This window comes from Lycium ferocissimum, chromosome 12 (genome assembly GCF_029784015.1).
Source record: "Lycium ferocissimum isolate CSIRO_LF1 chromosome 12, AGI_CSIRO_Lferr_CH_V1, whole genome shotgun sequence".
NCBI lineage: Eukaryota > Viridiplantae > Streptophyta > Magnoliopsida > Solanales > Solanaceae > Lycium > Lycium ferocissimum.
In genome coordinates, this window is record NC_081353.1 from 37132611 (window position 1) to 37153941 (window position 21331).

The 21331-nt window shown below is 33.6% G+C and overlaps 1 protein-coding gene and 1 long non-coding RNA gene across 3 annotated transcripts; one reads left to right on the forward strand and one right to left on the reverse strand.

Moving 5' to 3' along the window:
• Nucleotides 1-3787: 3787 nt before the first annotated feature.
• Nucleotides 3788-13921, forward strand: LOC132040558 (pleiotropic drug resistance protein 1-like). Its single transcript, XM_059431209.1, has 19 exons — nucleotides 3788-4193; nucleotides 4913-5033; nucleotides 5131-5304; nucleotides 6084-6243; nucleotides 9032-9108; nucleotides 9259-9312; nucleotides 9406-9798; nucleotides 9883-10164; nucleotides 10266-10582; nucleotides 10678-10838; nucleotides 10923-11183; nucleotides 11259-11434; nucleotides 11529-11861; nucleotides 11945-12235; nucleotides 12338-12421; nucleotides 12503-12864; nucleotides 12956-13127; nucleotides 13213-13467; nucleotides 13559-13921. Exons 1-19 carry the CDS (start codon nucleotides 3823-3825, stop codon nucleotides 13814-13816), a joined length of 4302 nt encoding a protein of 1433 aa, XP_059287192.1. The 5' UTR covers nucleotides 3788-3822; the 3' UTR covers nucleotides 13817-13921.
• On the reverse strand, nucleotides 13864-14600 carry LOC132040559 (uncharacterized). 2 transcript variants are annotated; one of them, XR_009410711.1, is made up of 2 exons: nucleotides 14281-14600; nucleotides 13864-14126 (listed from the first exon to the last, which is right to left on the reverse strand). It is a non-coding gene; the product is annotated as an uncharacterized LOC132040559 (long non-coding RNA). The 2 variants fall into 2 exon arrangements; XR_009410710.1 differs by having other exon boundaries at nucleotides 14465-14599.
• Between the last annotated feature and the right edge of the window lie 6731 nt (nucleotides 14601-21331).

Consider the following 21331-nt stretch of genomic DNA (forward strand, 5'->3'; position numbering starts at 1 on the left):
ATTACAATTTTTTTGGAAAAAAAAGATAATGTTTGATGTGAATATTAAAAAAAAATATACGAAAAGAAAAAATTTGATGAAAATGTTAATGAGCCAAAAAAAAAAAAAAAAAAAAAATACCGAAAAACCGAACCGAACCACAAAATCTCTTTGAAAAATGTTAGTTTTAGACCTTAAAATTTAAGAGGCTCCAATTTTTACAAGTAGCGATAGACATTGCGTATGTAACATGGAAGAGTACAATTTTCTTGGAAAAACCGAAAGATAATGTTTGAGGTGAATATTAAACGTGTATATACGAAAAGAAATAATTTGATGAAAATGTTAATGAGCCAAAAAAAAAAAAAAAAGTAACCACAAAATCTCTTTGAAAAATGTTAGTTTTACTTTTTGTACACTGTGGACAAATTCATTTCTTCAATTCAAAATAGATTTGAACAATTTGAAGTAAAGAACAACATACTCAGTGTATTCCCACAAGTTGGGTCTGGGGATGGTAGGATGTACGCAGACCTTGTCCCTACCTTTCTTGGGTAGGGAGGGTACCCTCGGCTCGAAAGAAAAAAGGATTTGAACAATTTATATATTCTGATTTTGCCTGGTAAAAATTTGAGTCCACTAGAAGGTGGAATTTCAAAAAAACAAACATTGCCTTAACCTTGAGTGTCCGTTAAAACATAATAGTCACTTTGATACTGATTGTTTCGACTTATTTTCCGAATTAAAAGTTCAAGTAGAAAATAATGCTCTAATTGTATGTTCAATTATTAAAAAGACTTAATTCTTTTCAAAATGTCTATTGTATTTATATAATGTTAACTATTTCGCGCCTTAACGGGAAGAAGTTTTCAAAATTAAAATCGATAAAATCTTATCCAAGATTAATAATGCCTCAAGAGAAATTAAACGGATATAGTGGATATATTAGCAATTCAAAAAAATTATTAGATTAAATTGACTATAAAGAAATTATCAACAAATTTGCATCTGGAAAATCTAGAAAACAAAAACTTTAAAAAAAAAATCTGAACAATTATCCTTTTTAAGAAGGTTTAAAACGTTTCATTAAAATTTGGCTTTAATAAGGTTACCAATTGAGCCGCCACTGATTAGGAAAGAATATGGAGATATGCAATTTTTTTTTTTTTTTTTTGGTAACTAGATATGCAATGTTAACAATAGGTGAACCCAATTTTTATAGGCTCTTTAAACTTTTGGACATCTCTAAAAGATGTAGAGTAAACTAAAGAACTTTCAGACTGGACCCGACATAAATATATACGAGTAACAATTTAATGTTCCAATTAATGTCAATTCTTAAGCATTTTGATTCTAAAAGAGAAATCTGATAGGTGTCAAATACTTTTTTTTTTTTTTTGGTTTTCCATTCGGTATTCACATTGAAACTCAACTATATCTGAATTCGCACCGCGTAGGGCCAATTAGGAAAAAGCGCTCCCTATGAAGAATTTTTCTATACCCAAGGCTCAATTAATTGTTGATATACCACAATGTATAACCAGAATGGCCAATAAAGTTGGGATATATCAGTAGAGTTGTTAAACTGAAAAACCAAACCAAATAGAAAATGAATCAAATTAGAGAAAAGGACTGACATTTGTTTTGTTTGATTTGATTTTGGTTTTCAGTTTTTCTTTTAACAACCCACTGATTTTGATTTTGGTTTTAAGCAAAAAATATTCGAAAATAACTGGACCAAATCGATTAGATAATACCTATCTAAAAATCATAATTACACGCTCTTGGCTTGTAGTTTAATTCATTTCCTTTACATTGTAATTTGATTTGTAATCCTTAATTTTGGCCAAGAATTTATTTCATGTCAAATATAACTTGTCTTTAATTGAGCTTTAAATTTTTCATCACTATTTAATTCAATTATTGCCATCAAGATACTATTCGTAAATGACAATTCTCGTAAGATGTAATTGGTTTGATAGTGTTATGCTAGAATATAGTTGCCCTAAGCCCGAAACATGTTTTTGGCAGTATATGTCATACAACAACTATGTCTCAATTCCAAACAAGTTGGGCTCGACTATATGACTACTCCATTCATCATTTAAGCTCAACTAATATCATCATTATAATTAGCAAAGATATGTAACATATTAAAAAGCCGACAAAATCAAAAAAGACCGAACCGATGGAAAACTAACTTTATTAGTTTGCTTTGGTTTCAATATATGTAAAATGGACTTAATTGGATTGATTTCTTTCTAAAGAAAAACCGACTCAAATTGAATCACCCTAGCTATACTCTCCTTCTTCATATTCCTTAAAATGAAGAGTTAATGGACAAAAACACACCTAAAATATTGCTTTTTCGTAAGTCATATATTTGATCAGTTCTATCCATTGTTTCCGCACACCTAAAATATTGCTTTTTCGTAAGTCATATATTTGATCAGTTCTATCCATTGTTTCCATTTTTCTACCTAAACTATCATTCTTCTATATTAAAACACACCTCGATGTGGAGTTGCTAGTGCATCTGGTACACACTTCATTTTAGTTAAAATAGAGTGCCACGTGGCACTTCACGTGGCACTTCACGTGGCTAAACTTATCCACCTAATCTAATTAGAATTATCCGTTTAGCTTTTGATTTTGGTAAAACCCATATAGGATAATTTTGGGTTGTGTCAAATTTTAGAGTTCATTGTGGGATTGTATGAAATTCTAGGGTTGTATAGGATTCTAGGTTCATGGAGGAATGAAGAAGGAAAAGGGGGAAGAAAATCTGAGAAATGAAGAAAATGTGAAAAAGAAAGGGGAAGAAGAGAAGGATTTAAAGGAAAATAGAAAAAAAATCCAAATTATTCAGCCTAATTGGCTATTATAGATGTCATGTGGACCAACCTTTATGGGGTTTTTAAAACCCTACGCGCCTACTATTGAGTGATTTCAAATATTTGGCAACTCAAAGAAAAAGGTGTGTTTTAATACAAAGAATGTAATAGTTTAGGCAGGAAAATGGAACAATAGATAGTTGAGGTATGAAACTAGGAAAAATGATAGTTTAGTATGTTTTCAAGCATTACCTCTAAAATTAATGGCTGATATTTTTAACGGAACAGGCTCAAATATGCCATCAAACTATCGGAAATGGCTCATTTGTGTCACTCATCAATAGCTTGGCTCATTTATGCCATCGAACTATTGGAAATGACTCATTTATGCCACTCATTAATAGTTTGGCTCTTTTATGCCATCGCCGTTACCAAAATGACTCATCCATGCCATTTTTATTAATGTTAGTTTTATAATACCAGATATGACACGTGGCCTCCAATTAGAGGTCTATGTCGTGTAATTAAATCAACCCAATTTTAAATCCCAAATTAATAAAAAGTCCGACCCATAAACCCGATACCCCCACAACCATCTAGTTGGAGGTCACGTATCATATCTGGTATTGTAAAATCAACATTAATGAAAAATGGCATGGATGAGTCATTTTGGTAACGGCGATGACATAAATGAGCCAAACTATTGATGAGTGGTATCAATGAGCCATTTCCGATAGTTCGATGGCATAAATGAGCCAAACTATTGACTAGTGGTATAAATGAGTCATTTTCAATAGTTCGATTACATATTTGTGCCTTTTCCATAGTTTTAACGCAGTATCTCTTATCTGTCTATTCAATAAAAAATATTTGTGCAAAATTAAACTCCTCTTGAACCATCTACTATTCGATAGCCCGCCTTCTTTTATACTTGCTTCTATATATAGTAATCCCTTAGCTTTAAAACTTCAGTGCAAACATTCTAACTTTGATAGAGTGTTTGTTCAAAATGGAGCCAGCAAATTTAAGAGGAAGTAGTTTGAGAGAAAGTATTATTGGAAATAGTATGAGAGGGAGCTTAAGTTTAAAGATGAATAGTATTAATAACACTATGTGGACGAACAATGGTGTGGAGATTTTTAGTCGTTCGTCAAGGGTTGAAGACGACGAAGAGGCTCTTAAATGGGCAGCACTCGAAAAACTTCCAACGTTCGATCGTTTAAGAAAAGGTCTCTTGTTTGGATCCCAAGGTGCATCTGCTGAAATTGATATACATGATCTTGGTTTTCAAGATAGAAAGAAGTTGCTTGAAAGGCTTGTGAAAGTTGCAGATGAAGATAATGAGAAGTTCTTGTTGAAACTCAGGCAAAGAATTGATCGGTAAGTAAATGAATCTTTTTGCCTCTCTGCATGCATGTGTGTAGTTTTTTCCTATTTGCCCAGGCACTTCAAAATTGTCGACTCTTTAAAAATATCAACGGGTGCGTGTCGGATCCTCCAAGCGTAGTGCATTTTTGGAGGATCCAACATAGGTCTGGCGATATTTTTTGAGAGTCCGAGCAACATAGGTTTACTTCTTTAGGTTATACTGTTGGACCAAAAAGACCTGTACAGACGATACCAATTAATTGTGATCAAATTTTAGTAATTTTAGGATCTTTATTCTAGGCACATTGTTTGCTAGGAGTCATTTGGACTCGATAGAGATCTATTTATATGCTATAAGAAAATCTAGTGAACTTGTAGTGTTAGACATAGGGGCGGCGCTAGAGGCGCAGAAGGGGTTTCATCTGAATATCCTTCGTCGGAAATTAAATCACACTGTATATAAAACTTCAATTTTTTTTTATTTTTTATAATTATGTAGTAGATGATGAACCCCCTTGGTGAAAATCCTGTCTCCGTACTAGTTGGAGAAACTATTTGTTAATAATATTTAATTGTGACTAGCTCAAGTAGAGAGGCATGGAAATGAGGATTCATGTAGTCAATCCGACTTGCTTAGAATTGAGACATATCAGTTGTTATACTGTTTATCTATGACTAGTTGTTTTCCCCCCTTAATTAAGTGGTTTGACATTTCTTGTTTCTTTTTATAGAGTTGGGATAGATTTGCCATCAATAGAAGTAAGATACGAGCATCTAAATATTGAGGCAGATGCATATATAGGAAGCAGAGCTTTGCCTACATTTACCAACTTCATGACTAATTTTCTTGAGGTAAAAATCTAAAACAAAATCTTGATTTCAAATCTCAATTCTCTTAAAAGGGTGTTTATAATTAACTTTTTTTTTTTTTTTTTTTTTGGATTCATAGACAATGTTGAACTCTCTCCATATCCTACCGAGTCGAAAGAGGAAACTCACTATCCTTAATGATGTGAGTGGTATCATTAAGCCTTGCAGAATGACTTTGCTTTTAGGACCTCCAAGTTCTGGCAAAACTACTCTATTATTAGCTTTGGCCGGAAAGCTTGACCCTGCCCTTAAGGTAAGACCATTAATTTTACTGACGTATCGCAGGGATTTAAGTTATATATACTGCTATTGCAACGATCAATTATCTTTTGTATCAGTGTAACAATTAATATTACTACTACATATAAGGGACAACAAAAGGACTTTTGTAGTCCTCACAAAACTTTTTCAAAAAATGTCAAACTTTTCAATTAATTACTTCTAGGTCCTAATCTTATTTTTTAAAGTCAAATTTATTTTTTATTCTTATGATCTACTTTTTAAAAATTGTCAAACATTCTGCCTTAAAATGTTAAAATAAAAACAATATTATCAGTTAAGATCGGGTTATCTTTAAAATCTCTTGTTTGGTTAACTAAAATTAATCTTTTAAACACAAAATGAGTTTGAAGTAGGGCGGAATTAGAGTGCCAGCTATTGATCTGATCGGATTCGTTTAGCACTTTGGTCCAAATTCTGTATTTATATTAAAATTTCATTAAATATGTACAAATTATTAATTTAGAACTAAATAACTTAAAAATTTAGGATTCGAAACTCATATATTTCAAATTATGGTTCCGCATTTAATTTGAAGTAAATTCATCAAAATAAAAGTTAAGATACTAAAGGAATGAAATGAAAGTTTTGCTTTTATATATTTCTTTAATTAAAATATTACTTTTTATATCTGGAATTGGGTCCGGGCTTAGCATGAGCCTCATAAAACTAGCATGCTTATCATAGATCATCAGTGCATAGAACTTGAACTCCGAACTGAATGTCTTTTTTGGTTGCTTTTTTGGAAATTAGGTTAATGGGAAAGTGACCTATAATGGACATGAAATGAATGAATTTGTGCCACAAAGAACTGCTGCTTATATTAGCCAGTATGATCTACACATTGGAGAGATGACTGTGAGAGAAACCTTGGAATTCTCAGCCAGGTGCCAGGGAGTTGGCTCTCATTATGGTTAGCATTTTTTTTTAATTTTTTTTCTTTTCAAAATCTTGGTTTTTTCCAAAAATTTTCTTCAATAAAAAAAAAAGAGAGAATGATCAAAAACACACTTGAACTATCACTTTTTCGCGAGTTTCACACCCCAACTATCCGTTGTTTTGTTCTCTTTTTCTACTTAAACTATCACCATTTATATTAAAATACACCTCGAAGCTGACTAGGGTAACTATCAGTTGTTCCCTTATCCTGCCTAAACTATCACCATATACTCAATTAGGTGTGGTTTAATTCATAGATGGTGATAGTTCAGATAGGAAAACGGAACAATTGATAATTGGGATGTAAAACTCGTGAAAAAGTGATAGTTCAGGTGTGTTTTTGACCATTAACTCATAAAAAGACATGTTGAAATTTAACTAACATAGATTATAAGCTAGTCAACCGGTTGACCAGGGACCGGTTTCGGTTCCCGTTAGTAAACCGACCGGTTATCGATTTTTGAACCGTTCTAGTTGACGGTTACCTGTTAATAGGTACCGGTTAGCCGGTCGGTTTGGCTCTAACCGGCCCGGAACCGGTACCCTTCTACCAAACCAATAAGCGGTTAGCCCAAAACCGGTTTTTTTGGTTATTTTTTTGCATAATTACGTATTTTACACATAAATTAACACTATAGTTTATTAGTTTCTATATATATATATATAAGTTCTATATATATCCAGGTTATAAGTATTAAGAAACTCAAGATTGCATATTTTTAACTTAAGTATATTTATATGTGTTATGTTATGTTACTATATATATATATATATATATATATGTTAAAGTTATATCTATTACTTAAGTTTATATATATTTACTAACAAGTAACAACTTATGAGTATTATAAAATTCAAGATTGTTTTTTTTTTTTTTTTGAAGTATATAACTTTATATTTTACTTTATATTTTATAACTTAAGTATATGTATATTATAAGTATGTTCTAAGTATATTGTAGGTATATATCTTTAAGTTATATGTATTACTTAAATTTTATATTTACTAATAACTCATGAGTATTGTAAAATTCAAGATTGTATATTTATAAATATATATAATTATAACTTTCTATTTTTTAATTTAAGTAGATGTATATTATAAGTATATTCTAAGTATTTTCTTAACTTAATATTAGTAAGAATTGAACACAAGTAAATAGAAGAAAGCTCAATGAGCCATAATTTTTATTCATTAGTTGCAACTAAGTAGTACGAGAATAAAATTACATTGTAAGCACCATTTCGCTAATTTCATCTATATTATATTCATCCATTGGGATATCTTTCATGTCTTCAAATTGGTCTGCTTCACTTGCTATTAAAAGAATTAAGTACATGACGCAAATAAAATTTATACTTTTTATATAAATCACTAATAACCGCTCTACAAGTACTTCTAGGAATGCTCTCAAACATCGGATTATAACTACGTTGTATATAAGTAACAAAACCTGGAGCCGAAGGAAAGGAAAATGTTTAACAATCATAAGCTACCGTTTTAGCTATCTCTACACGGTCTTTCTTTTTGTTGTAACTAAAAAAAAATTCAGTATGTGGGTCTATTGTTCGTTGAGTACCCCCTACAAAACCCGTTCCCTCTACCCAAACGTCCTTATGTTGAGTCAAAAAATAAGTCCTTAGTGAACTTGTTCCCCCATCCTTACTGTTCCTACACTTGAATTGAAATACCTTTTTACATATATTACATATGACTATTTCTTTCTCCCTATCTCTAGTCACAAATTTCCAAACTTTAGAGGATGGCATACAAATTTTGTCGGTTTTTTTTGTGTTTGTGATTGTGATTGTTGTGCTTGTTGTGTATCTCTTATCGGATTTTCCGGTGATTGTGTTTCGTCATCAATGTCATCATCATCAACAACTTCATTATAGGTTGGGCCAAATCAATGTTCTAATGCTTCATGATCTAAAATTGGATTATTTTGAGTAATGTCGACTTGGTAACACATATTTGCCTCGGTTTCCAGCACAAATGTTTTCTCCATTCCCCCCACTACTACCGCCTCTTCTAACTCTCTTAGACATAATTAAATCGCAAGCAAATAAATCACAAGAAAATAAATTGCAAGAAAATAAATTGCGAAAATTAGAAATAGAGTTGGAACGAAGGTACCAAATTGCCGAAATAAATTCCGCCAAAATAAATGTTGAATTGAAGGCGTCCGGACTTGCAAATCCACCAACTCTACCAACACTTTATTTTTGTATAATTGCAAAATATAAAATAGCTAATAATTGAGAATTTGAGAGAACTTGCAATTTTAAAGTAGCTAATAATTGAGATAATTTGAGATTTGAGAAGAGAAAATTGATGTGGATGAAAATAAAATGGAGAGACATTTGTATAGGAGTGGGAAAGGGGTTAAAGTGTTAAAAATAAAAGTTTGGGCGATTGGGGGATGGAGGGGGCCAAAAATCACATTTTTGACAGTTGCCAATGGCCATTTCATCAATTTGGACAGTTGGGCAACGACCTAATAACGACTTTAATGGCCATTAATTTAAAAAAAAAATAAAAAAATACCGATTAACTGGTTGGCCAATCGGTCGGTTCTTGTTAACCTGTTAACCGTTAGTGAAAAATAAACCGTAACCGGCCCGAAATACTACGATTTTCACAACTGACTAATCAGTATACCGGTGCCGGTTTGAATTTTACTAGTTTACTGATTTTAACCGGACTGGCTGCCAGGCTTATGATAGATATATCAATTGATGTTTATTGGAAGTTTCTTGCAGAGATGTTGGTTGAACTGTCAAGAAGAGAGAAAGCAGCTAAAATCAAGCCAGATCCTGATATTGATATCTTCATGAAGGTAAGACAAGTACTAAATGAAGCGCAATATAAACAATACCAAAAATCAGCTGGTATCTATGTATGCAATTTGTTAGTAATTTAAACAAGTAGAAAATTTTCTCTCTTGAAGGCAAATGGTTATAACATTAATTGTTTTGTGACAATGTAGGCAGCGGCAACAGAGGGAGAAAATGCCAATTTTGTTACAGATTATGTTCTTAAAGTAACAAAATTTACGTCCAATAATTTCTCTAAATTTTTTACAATCAAAAGGGGTAAGAAATTTGATAACTAATTATGTGTATTCTGCCTGTAGCTTTTGGGGCTGGATATTTGTTCAGATACTATGGTGGGAGATGAAATGATAAGAGGTATTTCAGGAGGACAAAAGAAGCGTGTGACAACAGGTGAAATGCTCGTTGGACCATCAAAGGCATTTTTCATGGATGAAATCTCAACTGGATTGGATAGTTCCACCACTTACTCGATTGTAAACTCGATAAGGCAATCTATACAAATCTTGAACGGAACTGCTGTGATATCTCTCTTGCAGCCAACACCTGAGACGTATAACTTGTTTGACGATATTATTCTGCTATCGGAAGGGAAAATTGTCTATCAAGGCCCTCGAGAGGATGTACTTAGCTTCTTCGAGTCCATGGGTTTCAAATGCCCAAAAAGAAAAGGCGTGGCCGACTTCTTGCAAGAAGTATGTCTTACATAAACTCCAATTAGTAAGGCTAAGAAGCTTTGATCCATTTTCCCTTCTGACGGTGATATAAATTCCCTGCAGGTAACATCCAAGAAGGATCAACCGCAACACTGGGTAAGGAGGGATGAGACTTACAGGTTTATCACGTCGAAAGAATTTTCTGAGGCATATCAATCATTCCATGTTGGAAGGAAACTCGGGGATGAGCTTGCAGCTTTATATGACAAAAGCAAAAGCCATCCAGCAGCTTTAACAACTCAGAAATATGGTATAGGGAAGAAACAACTCCTAAAGTTCTGCACTGAAAGAGAATTATTGCTAATGAAGAGGAACTCGTTTGTTTACATCTTTAAGTTCACTCAGGTTATGTAACTTAGTCGATTAAAAATATTAAATGTCCAAGTGTCTGTCTTATCAAATTTGCTTGCAACTACTAATGCCTCGTTGTTTTGATCTGTATTCAGCTTTCAATTATGTCACTCGTGACAATGACCCTCTTTTTTCGAACTAAGATGCCACGCGATACTGTGGAAGATGGAGGAAAATATGCTGGTGCACTCTTTTTTGCTGTCACTATGATTATGTTTAACGGAATGTCTGAGATCGCCTTGACAATTTACAAGCTTCCTGTCTTCTACAAGCAAAGAGACCTTCTCTTTTTCCCTTCATGGGCTTATGCAATGCCCTCATGGATACTCAAAATCCCTGTAACAATTCTTGAAGTTGGCATTTGGGTGTTCCTCACTTACTATGTCATCGGATTTGATCCGAGCCCTACAAGGTAAGGGAAGTAAAAGATGATGTAGTACAAAGATCATGTTACCTTCAACAGTTTCCTTTTTCCTATGATTACTAAATGTGAGTCTGATTTTGTAGATTGTTCAAGCATTTCCTGCTACTCATATTTGTAAACCTGATGGCATCTGGATTGTTTCGTTTCATTGGGGCAGCTGGAAGGACCATGGGAGTTGCTAATACATTTGGAACATTTTTTCTACTTTTACAATTCGCTTTGGGTGGATTTGTTCTTTCACGAGGTATATTTGGTGACTTATGTAAATTTAGAGGATTTTTTATTGCTTAAATTGGCAATCATTAACAGTTTATTACTAATGTTGTAGATAATGTGAAGAAATGGTGGCTATGGGGTTATTGGTCTTCACCGATGATGTATTCCATGAATTCAATTCTTGTAAATGAATTTGATGGGAAAAGGTGGAAACAGAATGCACCAATTGGAATTGAGCCACTTGGAGTTGCAGTTGTAAGATCGCGAGGGTTCTTCCCATATGCATACTGGTACTGGATAGGTATCGGCGCACTTATTGGATTCACAATCGTCTTTAACATCTGCTACAATTTTGCACTCGCTTGTCTAAACCGTGAGTATCTCTAGAGTTTCTCCATTTATTTTCCCTAGAAGCGAAAATATTGAATGTTTAGTTGAATATCTACAGCATTTGATAAGCCACAAGCTATGATACTGGAAGACAGTGAAGATGCCAAAACAACTACCACTGAGAAAGAAGTGTCCAATAGCGAGGGTCAGAATAAGAAAAAAGGAATGGTTCTTCCATTTGAACCACATTCCATTACCTTCGATGAAGTTACATACTCTGTTAACATGCCTCAGGTAACTAGCTAGGAATTGTTATGAATAAGAAACTAGTGATGCTAATCCCCCGTTTCAAGAAATATGTTACTTAATTTTTCAATGACACTTGCAGGAAATGAAATATCAAGGTGTCACTGAAGATAGATTAGTACTTCTAAAGGGTGTAAGTGGAGCATTCAGGCCTGGTGTTTTGACAGCTTTGATGGGAGTTAGTGGCGCTGGAAAAACAACGTTGATGGACGTATTGGCTGGAAGAAAAACAGGAGGATATATTGAGGGTAATATCAAGATTTCTGGCTATCCTAAAACGCAAGAAACTTTTGCACGCATATCTGGATACTGTGAGCAGAATGATATCCACTCACCTTATGTTACAGTTCATGAGTCATTAGTATACTCATCTTGGCTGCGTATACCTCACGATGTAGATGAAAAGACCAGAAAGGTTGGCTCTCGCCCAAAAATCAATTAAATACAATAAAGCAGGTTGAAATTGTGTGACATTTCCTGTTTATTATCCTTTTGCAGATATTTGTTGAGGAAGTTATGGACCTTGTGGAGCTTACACCATTAAGATCAGCCTTAGTTGGTTTGCCAGGAGTCAACGGTCTCTCAACCGAGCAACGCAAAAGGTTGACCATTGCAGTGGAACTAGTGGCAAACCCCTCTATCATTTTCATGGATGAACCAACTTCGGGGCTGGATGCAAGGGCTGCTGCAATTGTGATGAGAACTGTTAGGAACACTGTTGATACTGGAAGAACCGTTGTTTGTACCATCCATCAACCTAGTATTGACATTTTTGAAGCCTTTGATGAGGTGATCAATTTAATACCTTTTTGAGCTCAATCAAGCTAATAAATGTGTTTTCTTTCTTTCCCTTTTGACATCGAATACTAATATAAACACCACCCTTTGCAGCTATTTCTAATGAAACGAGGAGGACAAGAGATTTATGTTGGTCCATTGGGTCACCATTCTTGCGATTTGATCAGATATTTTGAGGTAAGTTGTCGAAGTGAAAATGAGTGTTCCTTTTTTCGAGTTAATATGATCAAATACTGAACTAATTCCTCTTGTATTCAGTCAATTCCTGGGGTAAGTAAAATACAAGAAGGCTATAATCCAGCAACTTGGATGCTAGAAGTCACAACCCCGGCTCAGGAAATGATGTTGGGGGTTGATTTTGCTGATTTATACAAGAAATCAAATGCTTACACGAGGAATAAAGCGTTGATTACTGAACTGAGCGTGCCTTGCCCCGGTACAAAAGACCTGCATTTCAAAAATCAATACTCACAGCCATTTTGGACCCAATGTATGGCTTGCCTTTGGAAGCAACACTGGTCATACTGGCGTAATCCTACTTATACTGCGGTCAGATTTCTGTTTACAATCTTCATCGCCTTGTCCATCGGGACAATATTCTGGGATCTTGGTACTAAAGTGTAAGTCCCAACAAATGATGAAATAAGAACTTATGTAGTATGGAAAATACTTTTAGTTCTTAATGCAAAAAGCTTGTTGTTTTTGTTACAGAGGTAAGAGCCAAGATCTATTTAACGCTATGGGATCAATGTACGCTCCTGTTTTCTTCATTGGTTTTAAAAATGCGGCATCAGTGATGCCTGTTGTAGCCATTGAGCGTACAGTATTTTATAGAGAAAGAGCTGCTGGAATGTATTCTGGAATTCCTTATGCCTTTGGACAAGTGAGCAAAGGATTTAACTTCTTATAAGCCAATTTCTGATTTAAAAAGTCCTAAGTTATTTATATTTTGTCTTTCTATCTTGCAGGTTTTTATTGAAATGCCGTATGTATTTATGCAAGCTATTTTCTTTGGTGTTATTGTTTATGCCATGATTGGATTTGAATGGACAGTAGGCAAGTTCTTTTGGTACTTGTTCATCATGTATTTCACTCTCTTATACTTCACCTTCTATGGTATGATGACCGTTGCTATTACCCCTAATCTAAATGTCGCACAAATTGTCTCTATCTTCTGCTATGCCATGTGGAATCTTTTCTCAGGATTCGTTGTTCCACGACCTGTAAGTTCTTGAAACACTTCCATTTTGTTCAAATGAACATCAATTTAGAGCTCAAACATGATGACATGTTTTCGTTGTTTTTCAAAAACAGCTTATGCCCATATGGTGGAGATGGTACTATTGGGCTAATCCTGTTGCCTGGACATTGTATGGTTTGCTTGCATCACAATTCGGGGACCTCCAAAACAAACTTACTAATGACGAAACTGTGGAGCAATTCTTGAGACGTTACTTCGGTTTCAAGCATGATTTTCTTGGAGTAGTTGCAGTTGTGATTGTTGCATATGTTGTAGTTTTTGCCTTCACATTTGCTTTAGCTATTAAGACATTCAACTTCCAGAAAAGATGAAAGAGTTTACCTGTTGAAGATCTATATGAGGAAAATTGAAGAAGAGATTGATCATAAAACTATTGTATACGGGTCTTTAAGAAGTATATGTTCTCTACTACGACATATTACACAAGGAGTATTATATTATGCAATTAGAATGATGATTCTATATTAGACTTCAATTTGTTTGGAATTGAGGCGTAAATATTTTTTTGCGACGAGGTTGTATAGCATTCCTAGCTTCCCTCTTATATCACCGAGTTGATACTTGCTACAGATAACCATAACCTTTTTCTCTAACTTCTTGAATGCTATTTGAAATTTAAGTCTGCAAAAACATTAAACAAATAAAGAGTTACCATGATCAGTAGAATCCCACAACACCGGGCTAGTTAAAAATTAAATTTAAAAAATGTTTTTCAGTGGCTGAGCCAAAAATTCTAATATGAAAACTCAAAAAAAAAAAAAAAAAAAAATTACACCTGAGATTTGAAGTTAAAAAGTATTTTTCAGTGCACTACTAGAAAATCGCCAATTTAGGATTGCACATGCCGTCAGAAACCGTCCGAATTGGCTGATTTCTAGCGCCATTCAGATGGATTTTGATCCGTCTAAATACATCTAGTCGGAAACGACTTCCGATAAAAATATAACGTAACACTGCACCTGAAATTTGAACTTGCAACCTAAAAATATAGATCCGACAATTAAAGAAGATGAATAAAAAATAGCCTGCTCGGCGTCTCCCATTGCACCACCAACAACTATGTTGCAGCAATTGAATTGTTAGAAATGAAGAAAATATTTGTCAAAGAAGCTGAAGGTGAGATTTCAAGAATTCTTTGCCTTTATATAGGGCATGTTTTGATGCCTTTCATTTCTCCTCCATATTTTTTTTTTAATAAAGTTAGACAAGATTCTTTTAATTAGTGGGATTTTCGAATAATCAACAGTGGAAGTTTTGCTTTCTAGCTACAGAGAACATGGAATTTGTCTGTAATCCCTAGCTGTGTCACTAAATAGCTCCTCGATTTTCTTATAATCCGTCGCTCATCTGTAACTAAATGATATTAGCATCAGATTTTTGCTTTTAGCTACGAATTTTTGTCCGTCACTAATTCCTTGTTCTCTCGTATATCTTTTCATCAACATGCAAATGTTGCTATGTGCAGAGGAGAATTCAAAGCTAAAATTTGGTGCGTCCAACCTTTAATTTAAGCTTTTACTATTGAACTTATTACACTTTTAAAATTATGAGATTGAAATTTATATTTATTGAAACTTGAAACTATAGTATTTTTTACACAAATATAGAGTGATTTTGTGTGTGTGTGTGTATAATGTGTCGAAAATGTTGAATTTTGTCAAACTCGTAGCACACATCCGCCTCTGCATGTGAGAGAGAAAAATGTGTGTGTGGGTTGTTTGGGGGGGGGGGGGAATTTCTGTGGGCAAAAATAAATATACTTACTTTTGTTTCTTGGGTTTTTCTAGGACACACATGAGAACATGATTCTACTTTGCAAAATATTGGGAAAAGTTGTATTCCTTTTCGTTATCATCGATGGAACTATTTCTCTTTTTTAAATAAATATGCTTCATAATTGTAACCTAAAATTTGATGTCTTGAAATAGATAGATTGGAAATTAAAGGGATTCTCCACTAAGGTTCTCTTTTCCTACATGAGGTTACTTCCAATAAGCAAGTTTATACTCTATTAACTAAAAATAATGTTAAGGGTAAAAAATACACCTCAGTATCACCTTTTTTTGAGTTTTTTTATCTGAACTATCAGGTGTGAGAGTTTTCTACCTAAATTATCACCAACCTGTCAACAAAACACACCTCAACTATCAGTTATGCACTTTTCTTACATCAATTATTAGGTAGGAAAAAATGAATAATTGATAGTTGAGGTGTCTTTTGCTAACTAATTGGTAATAATTTAGGTATGAAATTCTCATACCTGATAGTTCAGATAGGAAACTAAGAAAAATGATACTCGAGATGTGTTTTTAACCATTATCTCATAAAATAAAAAATAAAAACTTGCAAATTAGTTGAGTACTCCAAATTAGTTAGGTTAATTTAACTTAGTTTTATTTAACACAAGTCATAAGATAATAAGGGAAAGAAAGTGGCTCACGATTATAAACGTCGCGTTTGTGCATGGTGTCCCCGCTAGGATTGGTATTTAACTTTTTTATCCCGGCCGGCTTTAAAAACTTTAATCTATTTATCTATATAAAAGCATGACATAGGCCCGGAGTCCTAATCACAGGAATTGAATTTACTGTTTTCCCCGTTTTTTTGGCCATTTTTCTTATTTTCCCATTTATGTTGCCTGCTACTATTACGGAGTATAACAAAATTAAAACTCAAAGGTGGCTTCCTTCCAAACTTAGCGAAACGGTGGCAACACTTAAAATGTTAACGGTCACCTGCCTCCATAATGGCAATAAAAATAGTAACAATAGAATGTGAAAGGGTTATTGTTCTGAAGCGTGCTATCTCTCTCTCTATATATGGATATGGTGCCGGTATCGATTTATCATCATGGTCCTGCGCACGGCCAAGGAAAAAGCTGAAATATATAGTTTGTACAATTTCCGTCGTGTTTTTGGTGACTCGAAAATGAACTGTTATGAGACAACAATTAATGAAAGCAATAATAACGAAAAGAAAGAATGCACAACTTTTACGTGGAAACCCTCGAGGGGAAGAAAACCGACGGTCACTCACCAACACTTTATATTTTTCAATGAAAGATGATCACAAATACACCAAGTAAGCCTAATTTATATAGGCTGCAAGGAAAGGTGTACTCCAAGCTATTTTCCAAATAACTTTTGGGATATTGATTGTGGGATTGTGACGGAAACCTAATTGATAGAACAACTTCAGAGTCAAAGGTCTCACAATCCATGAAAAAGTGAAGAAAAATAAGTTAGCACTTGTAAAATTAAAGTCAAATTGAACTAGCCTACTAGGTGGATCAAATTAAATTTTGATCATTCATGAATAGTTTGGTTAACCCTTGAAGAAAAATTGGATCATAAATCAATAGATTGAAGAAAGGAGGTGAAAGGACGTTCAATTAATGATTCTTTCATCGCATGTTTATGTTGGGAAGCGTGTTAGGCGAATAGATGGGATGACTTACAATTGAGGAGGGGATGCCTACTTGTAGATAAAAAGATCAACTCAAAAGTTTCTTCAATTAAATATAATAAAAACAACAATAACATATATACTCGGTGTATTCTCACATGTAGAGTTGGCAGAGATAGAGTGTACGCATACCTTTATTCCTACCTCGTGGAGATAGAGAAGTTGTTCTGAAAGACCCTCCACAATTAGATATACATAAACACGTAGAAAAAAAAATGTATGTAAGGTACCGCAATTGTATGATACTCCTACTACTTTTCTTTCTTCCAAATTATGCATTCTTACCATTGTTTGACATTTTTATTTTTTGCTGAAACGAAGAACTTTTATAAACCGGTATTTAAAGACATTACAGGAGCGGAGGTAGATATTAACGCTGCAACCACTAAAACTAGTCATTGTTATGCTGAGATAAATCTTAACTACACAACTTCTAAACGATCAATTTCTTAAAAAAGGTCATAAGAAACTAAGACGAACATTCCAAAAACTTTGTTTCTCCTATGATATGAGCACTGTCCATGCTAGAGCTTCCATAAGCAGCCAAAAATTAACGACGCTACCACTAAAACTAGTCATAGTATATGCTAATGTACGTCATGTATAGCTTGCACTTGCTTAACATTTTTGGTAGACATTAATTTTTTTTTTTATGATCAGAAGTGTCTTCGCATCATCCTCGGAATATAGATAATTGACTACTGAGCATTTAGTACCACCATTTCTTTTGAAAAGGTCAAACTACATATTTTTCTCGTATATGTATTTTGCTTCTGGTTGTTATTAATGTATGAGGTATAGGGGTCTGGCCTAACCGCCAACAAAATGTCTTTAATTTGTATAATACAAAAAAAGTTGACGAGAACAAAGTCAGTAGGGTTGGTACATGGGGCAATTCGCATGATTGTCCCTAGTTTGACGTGGTCTTTAATTTTTGTTCCTCAAATCGGCGGTCTTTAATTTTTTTTTTCCTTCGCATAAAAAAGTGACTGAAAATATCTCTGGCATTCTGGTTCCGACCCCACCAGAGAAAAAAAAAATTACAAGGCAAAGTTTCATAGCAAACTATGCCTATTCGGGCAAAAGTTATACTTACAGAAGGCATAACTTAGAGCTACAGAAGTTATGTCTTAAGGCATAACTTTTGTGAAATATTTGCCTTGCGAAATTGTTCTATTTTGTTTTTTTTTTTTTTTTCTTAAGCTGGGGTTCGAACCCAGAATTCTGGTTTCCTCGACGCGAATAAGGGTAGTTTGACCCACAAAATTTTATTGAATGAGAAGTATGGACAAAAATTAACTCTTCAATCCTCTTTCTTCACTTCGCCTCTCCCTCTTTATACTCAGTTACTTTTCCAAGTTCGTCTCTTCTATTCAATACAAAATCGTCAGTGCAATTTTACATTCCATTAATTTGGGAAAGTGTAATTAGTGGGATGGTGCTATGATATCCAGAGACTTATAGCACTTAATTCTGAATTAACACACATCATGTGTAGCCTTTGACTAATCAAGGTTCACGATTTAGTTTTAATCGTTTTTTGATCTCCGGATAGCAAATTATGTTTGCATCTTTCGAAGAATTTGGGTTCTCCAGATCTAAAATTTTGTGTATAACAACGGGCATACGTTATTTATAGATAATTTATACATGGTTATACAATACATACACATCATTGATACACTATATATATAATCTATAAGGGTGTATCAGTATTGTATAAAAATGTATAAATGCGTATATACAATGTTATACATCATATTAGAAAGATTTAAGAAATGGATAACGAATAAGTGAAGAGGGTTCTGGTGGCTAAGAGGAAAAATTTAAAAAAAAAAAAAAAAAAAAAAAAAGAGAGAGAGAGATTTGACTTCTTGAGCTTCAATGTAAATACATGTTGACTAGTCCAAATGTGAATAATTATAGGGCTATGCAATGTGTAAACTATTTGTTTGAATTGTACATCTGCATAAGAATCCCATAAATTAATATAGTAAATTAAGGAGGTGCAGAGATATGACATTGCATATCCATAAAGCTATAACGAGACCGACCCAAAGGTGAAACAAATTGGGCAATTCGCCCGATTGCCCCAATTTTGGGGTGGTCTTTAATTTTTTCCCCTCAAATTGGGGATGTTTAATTTTTTCCCTTCATCTAAAAAAGTGGAAGAAAATATATTCTGAGGTTCTGGGTTCAAACTCCAACACAGTAAAAAAAATGCAAAGCAAGGTTTCATAGCAAACTATATCTATTCGGACAATAGTTATGCCTTAAAGCATAACTTCGGTAGCATCCCAGCATAGTTTAAAAAAAAAAAATCGCAAGGTAAGGTTTCATAACAAACTATGTCTGTTCAGAGTAAAGTTATGCCTTAAGGCATCATTATGTAGAAATTAAGTTATCCTACAGAAAGGCATAATTTCTTAAGGTATGAATTCGATAGAATTAAGTTATCAAAAAAATATCCTATAACTAAAAATTAATGCGTTAAAGATATACACCTAAAAACGCTTTAATGAATCTACATAGTTTTGCAAAAAAATTAATACCGATACTCTTATTTTTCCAAATTAGTCAAATAGACATAGTTTGCTATGAAACATTTGCCTTGTGAAATTATTTATATTTACTCTGATGGGGTTGGAACCTAGAATCTCTGGTTTCATAGATGCGAATAAGGATCTTTTGCCCTACAAAAACTCTTGGATTTTTGCATTAAGAGAAAAGAAGAAAAGTGTGGGGGCAAAAATTAAAGACAAGACCATATGAAGGCCAATCCGCACAATTTTTTTAAACAAATTATAAAGCAAACGTTTCAGGCCTCAAAATTTTAGAGGCCCAATTTTTCACAAGTAGTGATAGATGTTTTTCCAGTAGTGATAGATATGTAACTGTGTGCCCTTATTTTAGAAGTTTTAATTTTTACCCCTCAAATTGGTGGTCTTTAATAGTGCCTCAAGAGTAATTAAATGGATATATTGGCTATATTAGCAATTGAAAAACATTATTAAAAAAAATGAATATAAAAGAAAATTATCAACAACTTTACATCTGCAAAAGCTAGAAACAAAAATAAAAATCTCAATAATTTTCCAATTTAATTAAGAAGGTTTAAAATGTTTTATTAAATTTTGGCTCTAATTAGACTGCCAATTCTGTTGAGCCGCCATTGATTAGGAAAGAATACGCAGATATGCAATGTTAACAATAGGTGAACCCAAGTTTATAGACTCTTATAGATTGTTTAGACTTTTGTACATATCTTTAAAAGATTTACAGTAGACTAAAATGCTTTTAGACTAGACCCAACATAAATAAACAGGAATAAAATAATATTTTAAGTTCCAATTAATGTGAATTCTTAAGAAATAGAAATCTTAACCATGTACTATTAAATAGCCCGCCTTCTTTTATACTTGCTACTATATAATAATCCTTTAGCTTTTAAACTTTGGTACAAACATTCTAACTTTGATAGACTGTTTGGTTCAAAATGGAGCCAGCAATGAATGTTCCTTTTTTTTCGAGTCAATATGATCAAATATTGAACTGAGTCCTCTTGTATTCAGCCAATTCCTGGGGTAAGTAAAATACAAGATGGCTACAATCTAGCAACTTGGATGTTAGAAGTAAACCCGTAAACCGGTTGAATTGCTGGGTTCAAACCGGTATGCAGGACCAGAAACCGGAATGCGTATATTAACTACGGCTTCCGGTTTCTATTTTTTTGAAGTTAACGGTTAAACCGGAATCTGCAGTTAAATTGGTAAAACCGATTTTTTTTTTTTTTTAATTGTAGCCGTTGGGCTGCTAATTTGGACCTTTGGAGCAACGGTCCCTTTACGCAAAAATGGCTGGTTGCCCAACTGATCTAAACTCATTTCGCCCCCCAACCCCCCAAACTTTTTTTTTAACACTTAACCCATCCCCCACCCCTATATAAACCCCTTTTCCATTTCCATTTTAATCCATACCAATTCACTTCTTTTCTCTCAAATCTCAATCTCTCAATTATAGTTACTTTTGCAACAATTAGCCACTTTAAATTTCTCTCAAATAAATATTATAAAGTCTTATTATAGTTTCAATTATTAATTTTGCAATTATAATATTGTTGAGTGGAGTTAAGTGATTTTGCAACAATCCGGTAGCTTTGGTGGATTTGCAATTCTAAGCATTTTCACTTTGTTGGAAATTAGTCAAGGCAATTTGGTACCTTCGTTTCAACTCTATCTTTATTTTTAGCAATTTAATTTACGCAATTTAATTCTAGCAATTTAATTTGTTGCAATTTATTTTCTTGTGATTTATTCGAGCGTGTTTTAAATTAATTTTATTTAAAAACGAAGAGATTTTAG

What these genes read in the sequence shown, in the direction of transcription:
- LOC132040558 (XM_059431209.1), top strand. Translation starts at nt 3,823, where the DNA reads ATGGAGCCAGCAAATTTAAGAGGAAGTAGTTTGAGAGAAAGTATTATT. An exon ending in TTTGATCCGAGCCCTACAAG is followed by an intron (nt 10,583 to 10,677) that starts GTAAGGGAAGTA and finishes CTGATTTTGTAG; the next exon opens with ATTGTTCAAGCATTTCCTGC. An exon ending in TAGATGAAAAGACCAGAAAG is followed by an intron (nt 11,862 to 11,944) that starts GTTGGCTCTCGC and finishes ATCCTTTTGCAG; the next exon opens with ATATTTGTTGAGGAAGTTAT.